Below are 13,954 nucleotides of genomic sequence, written 5' to 3'. Positions count from 1 at the left end.
TTTCCCATACCAAAAGTGATTACAATGGGAACCATGTGCTAACAAAAGGTTACCTTTGATTGACTTGTTTTTTCCTTATCCATTAGTGGAAAGAGTGAAATTGAATCATAGTAAAGATGTATGCTTTCTTTCCCTTTTTGGTTAATTAGAAAACCCAAAAAATATATGCAATCATCAACCACTCAACTAAACAGTAAAATAGCTCATGGAATAGCAAAAGTCGCAAAAAATGCTAAAGAATTTACGAATCTAAATAGATTCAAAAAACATAAGAGGCGGATGCCCGAAATACTATAAAAAATAACCCTAATTTCTCAAATTTATAATTAGAACTTCGAATATATCAAATGATGCAATAATAAGTTCGTACCATGCAATGAGGTAACCTATAGCCAACACGAACATAATCAAATTGATGTGTTTTCGATAGACCACTATTGACTCGTACCTAATGAACATATGCACCATTGATGAAGTGGTGGAAGAATCTGATTGGAATAGTGGCAACGAAGCATAAAAGGAACCTGAGTACCGGCACCAATATAAATCTGATCAGGAAGAAACATCGATTTAAGTTTGAGAAGAGGAGAGGCAATGAGTTGGAGAAACATTAAGAGGGTGTTTGAGATTTCATCTCAAACAACTTATTGACTTATTGGTTTTTTGAAAAGTCAATACATCAAAAAAAAATGTTTCGCAAAAAAAGTCTTTTAAAACAACTTCATCTTAACCCTTCAAAAAGAAAATTTTAAGAAGTTAGAATGGAATTATGAAACGACGAGATATTAATTTAAGATGCATGACACACAAAAATCAGAAGTTTCTCCCGTGCTTTATTATTTTTTGTTTTGTTTTGTTTTGCTTTTTTTCATTTTATGACCGTCAAAGATGACATGCATTTATATGAGTCATAGTTCATCTGTCATTGAAGGTCTATTTTTTTTGTCTTGTTATCATATTAATATATTAATAATAATATTATTGTTATTAATAATATTAATACTAATATAAATCAAGGTTCTAAAAAGCTCGTCATGGCTCCGTCATGGCGCGTCGTGGCTCCAAGGCTTGTACCTGCCGCCGAGCTTTACCAAAATGCCAACTTAAGTCATATATGTGTATAAAAATGAATAATAGTTGAAAATACATATAAAAATATTAATTATATACAAAATTGTTGCTTTAAGTCATGCCTTACAAACGACTTGGCTCACCAAAGCTTGGAAAAGCTTGAGGCTTGACATTGCCGCCAAGTCACGCTTTACGTTATTTAGAACCTTGATATAAATTCTAACTAGGTTAAAACCCGTGGACACCACAGATGAGAAAGAAAAAAAAATTATCAATAAATCGTAAGAATATAATTGGACAATGATAAGATAAAATTAATTAATTTATAAATATATATGTTTCGAATATTATGAAAAAAGTTTTATTAAACACGCGAGCTTGAAATTTTGTTTCCAATCAAAATAATAAAGGTAATTTAGTTTGGACATTGAAGTTATTATTATTGTTAAAGTAAATTTGAAATTTTCCGATTATATGTATTACTAACTTGGTAATCGGCATTGCTAACTTGGTAATTATCTTAAAATAAGAAAAATATATTTGTTGTTTCCCTAAAAAAACGAATCAGTTAATATAAATTGTTCTGTTATCTTATTATCTTATCATTTCTTACTTTTCAAATTACTTTTACATTATAAATAATATACGGAAATTGTTTCAAATTTCAAATAATATATGAAATTGATTATAGACTATTTTGAATTTGAATTTAGGAGTTACACGTGGCGTAATATTGATTTAATAGTTTGATACATCACAGAATGAGGTTGACGGTATTCATTTATTAGATAGGGAGATATTAATTGAAATAATTATAATATTAATTTAAAATGCATACTAATGATAATAATAATAATAATAATAATAATAATAATAATAATAATTTATTATTATTATTAGAAATCCTAGTAAACACTAAAAGTATTAGACATTTCCCAATGTATTTCGGACAGATTTAGGTATTTTGTTCGTAATTTCAAACAAGTAGTGATTGACATTCCATTAGGGAAAGGGGCAGAGATACAAGAACACGCATGTAGAAATGATTGTTCATCGTTTAAATTATACTTATTATTTCAGTTGTTTTTCGTAGTATATTCATATGCCGGACCAAATTGTTAAATACACCCAAGTGGGAATCCTTCGTGCTTCCAAGTGACTGCATATATTATCTTTTATTTGTTTTTAACTATTATTCATAAGAATTGGTCAAATAGACAAGGATTCTCCTTAGATGTACCTAAACCAACATAAAATGTCAACACACCAATTTCTTTTCGCAAGAAATATGACAGTGAAACTTTTGAAATTGGAATCCATACTTCTGTTCAAGCGGTCTCGAAGAGTCAATCTGTTCGCTGCGATCACCTTTCCAATAACTTTATGCACCACTAGGCCAGAGGTCTTTTGGTTTGTTATAAAGATTATTTTATAAAGCAGCATAATTTAATAAATGAATTAATAAATGAAGATTGCCCATGGAAAACAAGAGTTATAATTATATAATTTGTACCTTAATTAGGTTTCTAATTACTTGGCAGTTTTAAGTGATTAAAAAATTCTTTATTTTCTTATTTCGCCAACATTCACAAGGAGTTAGGATTTTTGAATACTTACGCTACAAGAATTGAGCCCTATGCAGACGACATAAGTCGTCGGTATTGTGTCATCTATACCGACGACATGTCGGTAAAGCGTTGACTAAATTTTTTTGACCTGACACAATATAGAAACGACAAATCGTCGGCATACATTAAGCGGGAAATAAAATTTTTACATGGTTTTCCTCAAATCCTTTACCTACGATAAGTCGTCGGTATAGATTACACAAAATATAGTTTTTATTTATTTATATTCCATTTTGCAGAAAAAACGAAACGACATCGGTTTGTGTGCATGGGTTATACCGACAACAAATCGTCGGTATATGATAGGCAAAATATAATTTTTATTTATTTATTTCCATTTTCCAGAAAACAAAACGACGTCGGTTTTTGTTGGCTATACCTACGACTTGTCGTCTTGAAACATATTTCTTATTATAATTATTATTTTATTATGAAAAAGTGGAAACAACGTCATGTGGCTAAACTCTATACCGACGACATGTCGTCGGTATAGGGTTTTAAGTCATCAGCTTCCTTCGACCCCGTCTCATTTGCAGACCTCACCAAAACCTCGTTTCTCTCTCTCGGCCAGCGATACTCCGTCCAAAGACCTCCGACGACTCGTCTTCACCGCCGACGACACAGGTGTCTTCTCTTCTCCGATTACCTTCTTTTCTCGGTTCGATTTTGAGAATTTTGGGGTTTTTTTTCCTGTTTTTGATTTGTGTCTCGATAGGGTTGTCACCAGTGGTTTGACCACCTGCAACGACGTCTATTGCAACGTCCGGCAAACACATTCTCCGATTACGTTCACCGCCGTCGACAGAGGTAAGGTGTTGTGATTTTTCGTTGTTTTTTTTAATTGCTATAATGGTTGTTTTTCAGTGAACACATCCACCATGTTTTGTTTTGTTTTGCTTTTTTTCATTTTATGACCGTAAAAGATGACATGCACTTATATGAGTCATAGTTCATCTGTCATTGAAGGTCTATTTTTTGTCTTGTTATCATATTAATATATTAATAATAATATTATTGTTATTAATAATATTAATATTAATATAAATCAAGGTTCTAAAAAGCTCGTCATGGCTCCGTCATGGCGCGTCGTGGCTCCAATGCTTGTACTTGCCGCCGAGCTTTACCAAAATGTCACCTTAAGTCATATATGTGTATAAAAATGAATAATAGTTGAAAATACATATAAAAATATTAATTATATACAAAATTGTTGCTTTAAGTCATGCCTTACAAACGACTTGGCTCACCAAAGCTTGGAAAAACTTGAGGCTTGACATTGCCGCCAAGTCACGCCTTACGTTATTTAGAACCTTGATATAAATTCTAACTAGGTGTTGTGATTTTTCGTTGTTTTTTTTATTTTTTTTATTTTTAATTGCTATAATGGTTGTTTTCCAGTGAACACATCCACCATGTCAACCTCCCACTTCTGGTCACTACATCCGGCCAACACACCACGACCGACAGAAAATGTAAGTTTTTTTTTTCTGTTTTTTTTTGTTGGATATTGTTGATTGAAAATGTGGAATTTGATATATGTTGTTTGATTTCATGGTTATAATTCTTTGAAAATGCCTACTAGGATGAATGATGAAATTTGTTGGGCATTATTTGTTTGATTTCGTATTTGGATTTGTACATATTTATAGAAAATTAGAATTGGATATGTTAATGATGTCAAAATTGAAATGAAATATGAAAGTGGTAATGATGTCTAAAATGAAATGGAAATTGGAATTGGAATATGAAAGTGGTATAGATTTGGAAATGCCTACTACTATGAAATTTATTGGGCATGATTTGCTTAATTGTATAAATTGAAAAATGAAAGTGGTAATGATGTCTAAAGTGAAATGGAAATTGGAATTGAATGTATTGTATACATGTATGATTATGTGATATTTAGGTTTAATAGTTTGAGTACTGTATATAAGATGAAGTGATTGTATGATTGTATATATTAGATGTTTATTATGTTTTTATTTTCTTGTTAATATGGTTTCAAAGTGCTTAATTTTGTTAGTGACTTAATGTTGGTCACTACGACTTTAGCTTAATTAAGCTATTAATAGCAACATACTTTTCGTAATTTCAAATTAAGTTAATTTTAAAATCAAATTAAATTAATTATAAAATAAAATCAAACTAATTTATAAAATCAAATTAAATTAATTTATAAAATAAAATAAAATTAATTATAAAATCAATTTAATATTAATATTAAAATAAAATAAAATTAATTATAAAAACAAATTAAATTAATTTTAAAAAAAAAGTAATAACAAAAAAGAAAATATTAAATTAACTTTAAAACCAAATTAAGTTAATTTTATGATCAAATTAAATTAACTATAAAATCAAATTAAATTAATTATAAAATCAAATTAATATTAACATTAAAATAAAATAAAATTAATTTTAAAAGCAAATTAAATTAATTTAAAAAAACCTAATACCAAAAATAAAAATATTAAATTAATTATAAAATCATTTTAAGTTAATTTTAAAGTCAAATTAAATTAATTATAAAATCAAATTAAATTAATTATAAAATCTTAAACGGTATATTTTTTAAACCATAATATTATGTAATATAATATTAAATGTATGATGCTATAATAGAAAATTAACAAAAGTATGATGTTATAATTAATAAAATTATGATACTTTTGTTCATTATAACATTATACTTTTGTTTATTTTCTATCATAACATCGTGCTTTTAAAATTATGGTTTAAATAATGTACCATTTAATATGATTTTTCTTATTAAAACACGTTGAATCATTGATTTTTAATAATGATATAGCAATGAAGATCGATAAGAGTTGGATTGGAGAGAACCGAATGTCTTCAAAATACTTGGAAGGTATTAAAAACTTTACGAGGATTGCTGAGATACATGTCAACTCTAAAGCCAAAGTGCGTTGCCCGTGCAAAACATGTGTGAATTCATATCGACATGTTTTGCCTACGGTTTATGCCCACTTACATGACATTGGGTTTCTAGACACATATGCTACGTGGATTCATCCCAGTAAGAAACATGTTGGTTCTTCGGATTTAGGCTACAATTTGACTCCAAGAATAAACACTCCAATAAACACGCCCACAAGTAATGAGATGTTTGATGTAATTGATGATGTCATGGCGGAACAAAATACAATTGAAGAAAATACAGACGAGGAGGGACGAGGTATCGACCCGAAATTTGATGATTTGTTTGAGGAGCTCAATACCAAGTTATACCCTGAATGTAGTGATATGTCTGCCTTAAATTTTTTGGCAAAGTTTTTGCATATTAAAGTGATTAATAGATGTACAAATTGTTTGTTTGACCAACTTGTAGAGTTACTAAGAGCTACTTTCCCAAAGAGCAAGATTCCAGCCTCACACTATGAAGCTAAAAAGAAGTTGAGAAAGATAGGGTTAAAATATTAATCAATCCACGCTTGAAAAAATGATTGTGCTTTGTTTTGGAAGGAGAATGGTTCCATGCATAATTGCTCGATTTGTAATGAGAGTAGGTAGGTGGACGCAACTACAAAGGGGAAGAAAGTACCACAAAAAGTGTTACGGTACTTTCCTTTGACTCCAAGACTTCGACGACTGTATAGTTCCATATTCACAACTAAAGATATGAGTTGGCATAATATTGGACGCTCAATAGATGGTATGATGTATCATCCGATTGATGGGAAGTCATGGAAACATTTTGATTAGAGATATCCAGAGTTTGCTAAAGAACCTAGAAATGTTCGTCTAGGTTTAGCTGCTGATGGCTTCAATCCATTCGGCAACTTTAATAGTACTTATAGTACTTGGCTGGTTATATTGACTACCTACAATACACCACCATGGATATGTATGAAAGAGTCTTCTTTCATGCTAACTTTGCTGATACCTGGCCCTAAATCACCCTCAAAGGACATTGATGTTTTCTTGTGGCCTTTGGTGGATGAGTTGAAAATGTTGTGGGCCGAAGGAGTCCAAATGAGAGATGCATCAACCAACACCGTATTCAACATGCATGCGATGTTGTTATGGATTATCAATGATTTTCCATCACGTGGCAGTTTGTCTGGATGGAGTGGTCAAGGTTATTTAGCATGCCCTACTTGTAATGCAGACACATCTTCCATTCATGTGACCAACAAGATGTCTTGTGTTGGTTATAGACGATTCTTGCGTATAAACCATAGGTGGAGGAAAAGTTTATTGTTTAATGGTCAACCCGAGAGAAGACCACATCCAAGACCATTTAGTAATGCAACTATATTAAAGCAACCGGCTCGTCTCCCTAATCGTATTATAGGGAAAGATCCTGAGAACGGGGTGCAACAAGAAGGCGTGATGATGAAACAAGAAAAATAGAGTTGAATTGGACGAAACATAGTATCTTTTTTGAGCTTGAGAATTGGTCTTCCCTCGAGCTAAAACACAATATAGATTTTATGCATGTGGAGAAAAATGCGGACGCGAGTGTTGTAAATACTGCACTGATGAATGAAAAAACCAAAGACAAAAAAGAAGCAAGAGAAGACTTGAAAAATATGGGCATTCGGCCAGATCAATGGCCAAAAGAGAAAGTCAACAAGAGGAAGTAAGTGAACATAAAAAATGAAGACAACAACAAGAGGGTAATACTACCACATGCTGATTACTCTTTCAAACCAATTGATTGACATCGTTTCTGTCAATTCATTAAAGGAGTGGGGCTACCTGATGGTTTTCAATCGAACTTTAAGCAGAAGGTGAATGATACTGCATCAAATTTGGTTGGGCTAAAGTCTCACGATAATCACATCCTCAAGCAACGATTGCTGCCAATAAGGGTTCAAGCATTTCTCCCAGAAAATGTTTCAAAAACAATCATTGACTTGTGTACATTCTTTAAAAACGTTTGTGCACGGTCATTAGATGTTAATGACATGAGAAATGCCAAAACAGAAGTGGTGAAGATTTTATGCAATCTTGAGTTGATATATCCTCCAACATTTTTCGACATCATGATTCATCTAATTCTTCATTTACCTGATGAAGCCATTCTTGGAGGGTCTGTACACATGAGATGGATGTATCCCTTTGAGAGATACATGTAAAAACTTAAAAATTATGTCAGAAACAAAGCCAAGCCAGAAGGCTCAATAGCATAGGGTTATGTTGCAGGCGAAGCTTTGACATTCTGCTCTATGTATCTCGAGGGTATGCAAACCACATTCAATGGTCTTGATAGAAATGATGATCTTGGCCTTCCAAAAAGGCGATTTTCTGTATTGATAGAAATGATGGTATGTTATGGTTGTTTTACATTTTGATTGTTTAAAATTGTTTATTAGTTTTTTTTAAGTATGTATTATATCTTCTAATATTTTTTAAACAAATGGCTACACATGTTGCAAGGGGGCATGAAGGAAATGACGGGGACCGACCTCCACACGGGGGAGCAGACAAGATACCGGCGGGTTGTCAATCTTGTAAGTTACATGAAATTCATAAATATATTGGATATATTTTCAAAGTTTTAAATTTCTAAATTTTCAATTCTATGTGTCAATGTAGCAAACCTGACTCGTCGGCATGGAAAGCGAAGAAGTTTAATATGCGAAAAAAGTTCAAGGCTGGCGGTAACAAACCTTTACCCCTGGAAGTTGATAGCGATGGGGGGACCTATAAATTCATAAGTAATAATGGAAAAATGTTGACAATGTTTATCTCAAATTATGTGGCAGATCATGTACCACTCCATTATAGGACTTGGAGACGTGTTCCTTTCCGATTTTATAAATCTATGTATCCTGAGATAGGAGTAAGTACACAATATTTTATATATGTGAAAATTTTATACTTTTGAAATAGTTTTTTTACTAATTAAATTTGTTTTTTTATTGCACACATTTTTTGATCTTCATATGTATCGGGGTACATGTATGTGGGAAGCCGTTCGAGCGGCTATAAAGGGCGACTGCCAAAGAGCTTATAAAGAACATAAACATATTGTGAAAAAAATATTTTGATGAGCTTGGCGGATATGATGATCTCGAACGTGCAAGACAATGTCCACCGGAAGATATGGACGACGAAGCTTGGGATGATGTGATTGATCTTCTTTTTTGAACGAGGGTTATAGGAAACATTGTGAAAAAGGTAAAGAAAGTATGTCCAAACTTCCATATACGAGTTCTCATGGAAGTAGAACATATACAGAGAGTCGACGTGAGGAGGTAATTACATTTATTTGTATTATATACAATTTTTATTAACACTTATATAAATATATTAATTGTTTTTGGCTTATTATAGATAGAAAGGGGACAAGAACCGCAACGTATCGACGGTTGGAGACAGATGCGATTTAAAGAAAGCAGGGGTTGGTGTACACCACAAGCAAAAGTAGCTTGGGTAAGTAATAAACAAAGTTAATACGTTATTTGATAAATATGTTATTATTATTATTATAGTTAGTTTAAAGTATATTATTAATATTATTTTAGTGTGTAAATTTAGTTATTTGTTTTAATTAATCTATGTTTATTGTTTTCTTGATTTTACGAAAACATTCAACATGAGAAGATGTTGATGTAATCAGAGCTCGGGGAGAACCAAAAGTTAAGTGAAGAACATTGTCTCGCTCGTGCCCTCGGTGAGAGACACGGGCATATTCGCGGAGTTTGAAGGAAACCAAGCATCAACAATAATCTATTTCCAAATGAACATACCAAACGTTCCAAAGCTTCCACATCCCAATCTTCAGATAATCCCTAAGTGGCTGTATTAACCCAACAAATGCAACACATGCAACAACAATTGATACAAATGCAACAAATGTATAATAACACTTTCGCGTCCGTCATTCCTAACTTCCAACCACAACCAATTCCATAATTCCAATTTAATCCCAATATGTTTTCACAAAATAACCCCGAAACAACCAACGACCTCGAGGAGGATGATGATGATGATGAGGAGGGGGAGGAGGAGAAGGAGAACTAGAATGATAATGAGAACAATGTTTGTTAAAAATTTGTTTTTTTTTTTTTTTTTTTTTGTTATTTTTTTATGTAGTAGAATTTGAATTTGAATTTGAATTTGAATTTTAATGGTATGTTTTGCTTATTAAGTGTTTGATATTATTCTGCATATATAATTGTTGGATTTGTTTTAAAAAACATATTTGGTATATATAACAAAACCTGTGATGTTTTGCTTATTAAGTGTTTGATATTATTCTGCATATATAATTGTTGGATTTGTTTTAAAAAACATATTTGGAATATATAACAAAACCTGTGAAAAATATAAAAAAAAAGGTTATAACGACGACATGTTGTCGGTATAAACTTGTAACTGTAACAACTGTTTTCATCAATCCCGACGACAAGTCGTCTGTATTGCTAGAACGGAAGTTGTACGACACCTACTTTTCCCGACGACAAATCGCCGGTATTGGTTACCCTTTTCCCGACGACAACTAGTCGGTATTGGTTTCACTTTTCCCAACGACAAGTCGTCAGGATAGATTAATAATAAAACTTTTTTTTTCTCAAAAATCAATACCGACGACCATTTAACGACGACAAGTCGTCGGCATTGGTTGATCTGTACCGACGACATTTTTGACTTTTACCGACGGAGCTGTGCCGACGACCTTTTACAGACGACATATCGTCTGGATAACCTTTCCAGACGAAATGTCGTCGGTATAGTGTCCATAACTGTCGTCTGTATAGGTCTCGATCCTTGTAGTGTTACCGAGTTTGGAAACCTATGATACGTTGCCGATACACATTTAAATATACTCTAAATCTACACTGGTGTCCAAGTGAGACTAACCCTCAACCTATTTGTTGATGACACATTTCCATTAACTTCTCGATAGGCTCAGTCTCTTTCGTTTGTTATAAAGATTATTTTATAAACCAGTGTGATGTCATAAATGAAACTTGCCCATAGAAAACATAGAACGATAATTTGATAATCGGTTTCTGAATTCGTTTTCTGTTTACTTGGAAAGCACTTCTAAGAGACAGAGTGGTTGCCTAAATCTTTATTTGTTTTATATTGCCAACATTCATAAAGGGTTAGGATTTTTTAATACTTACCGAGTTTGAAAAGCTTACAGATTGTTGCAAACATACAATACACATTCACCGTTTAAAAGTCCACACCCTGATTGATTGGAATATAGTTGGTACATGGAGCTAAGGTTGACAATCGATAAAGAATGAGGCTAAAAGGTAATAATTTTTTTTTGGTTTTAAATAAACTCTAAAACAGCTCATCCATAGACGCATTCACAGGTGACTTAGTTATCATCAAAGCTATAAATTGAAGACTCTACAACTTCCTAATCATCTTTCCCTCTGTGCATGTGTCTGTAAGCAATATGGCAATCCAAAAGCACGTTGCACTTCTTCTACAATTTTTGCTAGTTGCTCTTGTTTTTGACATCGCCAATGGCTATCCGCTAAAGTTAGGGTTCTACCAAAAGACGTGTCCCAGGGCTGAGGCTATTGTAAAAAGGACAACAGCAAACTACATTTATCGTGCTCCTTCTCTTGCTGCTGCTTTGCTCCGAATGCAATTTCATGATTGCTTTGTGAGGGTATGTGCAATAACAACGACCATTGCTTATTTATTTTAATTAATCTTATTAACTGTAATTTAAGATAGAAGATGTGTCATGAAATGATATATATGACGTTTCTACAGGGATGTGATGGTTCTGTGTTGATAAACTCTACCACAAGTAACCAAGCCGAGAAAGACGGAATTCCCAATCTTTCCCTCAGAGGATTTCAAGTTATTGATGCTGCAAAAACTGCTGTAGAAGCCGCATGTCCTGGTGTTGTCTCTTGTGCAGACATCCTAGCTTTGGTAGCTCGAGATGCAATCCACCAGGTATTTAATTGTCACAATAAATATTTGCATGAAAAAAAAAATCTATGGTTTTTTTTTCTCTTTTTCTATATATAATTAAGGGAGATCTGAGGTTCACTCCTAGACCTTCAGTAGGGCACATTATGGTGGCGTGCATTCTTCTAAAAAAACCTACGTATTATTTTTTTCTTTTTCAGATTAAGGGCCCATATTGGCCAGTGCCATTAGGGAGAAGAGATGGAAGAATATCAATAGCATCCGAGAGTTTTACACTACCTGCTCCTTTTGCGAACATTACTCAACTCAAAGCACAATTTGTCTCCAAGGGTCTGAGCGTTAAAGACCTGGCCGTTCTTTCAGGTATTTGATCAGTACATCTAACTTCAATAACTAGTTCATACAAAAGGTATTTAATTTCCTTTTAAATGATTCCCAATACCATGCATTTTCTTTTTGTTTTACTCATTTTGTAATGCGTAAGAAAAAAAGACAATAATATTGCCTAACCTGGTATAAATCAAAATTTTAATGGAGCAGTATATATATAAGAAAAATGAAACTTTTTCTATGGTAGGAAAAAAACAAGGATTTTGACTTAAGAAATTAAGAGTTTTAACTTTTTCTGAACTTATACCCCTACATAACCGATATAACATTTGAAGTTGTATTTGTTTAAAGGAGGACACACCGTGGGGATTTCACACTGCTCTACCATCGCCACCAGGTTGTACAATTTTACTGGAAAAGGCGACACTGACCCATCCCTAGACCCGAGGTACGTACCTCAATTGAAAAGAATATGCTTTCCAACCGACAAAACCACACTCCTTGCAATGGATCCAGGGAGTTCAAAATCATTCGATGAGGACTACTACAGTGTTGTCTTGAAAAGGAGAGGCTTGTTTCAGTCCGATGCTGCACTTCTAAATGACAAAACAACAAGTGCTTATGTCAAGCTTCAAGCCAAGTCTCATGGGTACACATTCTTTAAAGATTTTCAAGCGTCAATGGTTAAAATGGGACAAATAGGAGTTCTAACCGGCAAGGCGGGTGAAATCAGAAGACATTGCGCACTAATTAACTAAATGAGTTGAAGTAATTATGTTTTTCCGTCAAAACTAACTAATTAAATTGAAGAGTGATTTGATTTGAATAAGAGATACCAAGGTAAGTGATCCTTGGTACTTCCACAAGATGCCTTATTTCGGATCCAATTTATTGTTGCTTTAACGTTTGTGCTATGTAAAATTCAATTACCTTAATCATAGGCCGTATTCTTTGTGTAAAAGGGTGATTCTGTTAATGTTATTATCGAGTACAAAATTAATTGTACAAATACTACCATGAGAAAAAATCGTTCTAATTACGGTTGTGGTAAAAAGTTATAGATAAAAGACATTCTTCGGTCGTGGGTAGTCTCATCATAAACAATGTCTATCAAGGAAAACCCGTGGATCATAAGTAATAGAGGATTGACATTTTTCAGTTAAACATTTACGACAACCATTTTGTACATCATAATGTTTGACATTGTTTAATTCTTGAAATGTATTCTACAACATACATTTATGTCATTATTTCACGTTTTTATAAAAAACATATATCTTTCTAAATATACTAATATTCAAACTAAGATCATCTCCAATTCCACGTTATTTGACATGCGAAACATTAGTAATTAACATCAAAAATATATTTTTTACAATCGGAGTGATTTGATGATTTCTTTGCTTTCAAGGTTTTTATAATTAACTCATTTTTTCAATAATGTTCTATATTAATCATTGTATTAGGTTTAACCCATAAACACCTTTTTTTATCAATTATTATTTTTAGTTTAATCTTCATTATTAAATATTAAATATAGTGCTAAATGTGACTTGAGTATTTGGAATAAAGGTTGGAGAATTTGGGATCACACTGGAGCATTCTGACATAAAAGTGCTACTAGTTATATATAGGTGTAAGGTGCTCATGGTTGTGTAAAGGTGCTCTCTTAGTCTAAAGGTGCTCTCTTAGTCTAAAGGTGTTACAAGTTGTGTAAATGTGCTCTCTATGTCTAAATGTGCTTCTGGTTGTGCAAATGTGCTCTCTTGGTTTAAAGGTGTTTTTGGTTGTGTATATGTGCTCTCTTGCTGCAAAAGTGCTCCTGGTTATGCAAAGGTTCCCTTTCGGTATAAAGGTGTTCCTGGTTGTGCAAATGTGCTCTCTTGGTGTAAAGGTGCTACTTGGTTCTAAATGTGCTCTTAGCGAGAATATGGTTTTAGCATGGTGATGACATCCTAGGTAGGGTGAAAATGAGCCAAGCTACTCATGAGCTACTCAGAATCTATAGTGTGTTACAATTGATTAATGAATTAATAGATTAAAAAAAA

General features: G+C 32.8%; 1 protein-coding gene across 1 annotated transcript; it reads left to right on the top strand.

Annotated features, from left to right (window-relative positions):
* Positions 1 to 11,034: 11,034 nt before the first annotated feature.
* Positions 11,035 to 13,064, top strand: LOC145134302 (peroxidase 27-like). Its single transcript, XM_079069167.1, has 4 exons — positions 11,035 to 11,304; positions 11,412 to 11,600; positions 11,777 to 11,939; positions 12,258 to 13,064. The coding sequence occupies exons 1-4, from the start codon at positions 11,086 to 11,088 to the stop codon at positions 12,662 to 12,664; spliced, it is 978 nt and encodes a 325-aa protein (XP_078925293.1). The 5' UTR covers positions 11,035 to 11,085; the 3' UTR covers positions 12,665 to 13,064.
* The last annotated feature ends 890 nt before the right edge of the window (positions 13,065 to 13,954 follow it).

The sequence above is a fragment of the Lactuca virosa genome, chromosome 8 (genome assembly GCF_052849685.1).
Source record: "Lactuca virosa cultivar CGN04683 chromosome 8, Lactuca_virosa_CGN04683_v6, whole genome shotgun sequence".
Lineage (NCBI taxonomy): Eukaryota > Viridiplantae > Streptophyta > Magnoliopsida > Asterales > Asteraceae > Lactuca > Lactuca virosa.
Note: the sequence above shows the minus strand (reverse complement) of the source record. Positions and strands in the feature narration are given on the sequence as shown.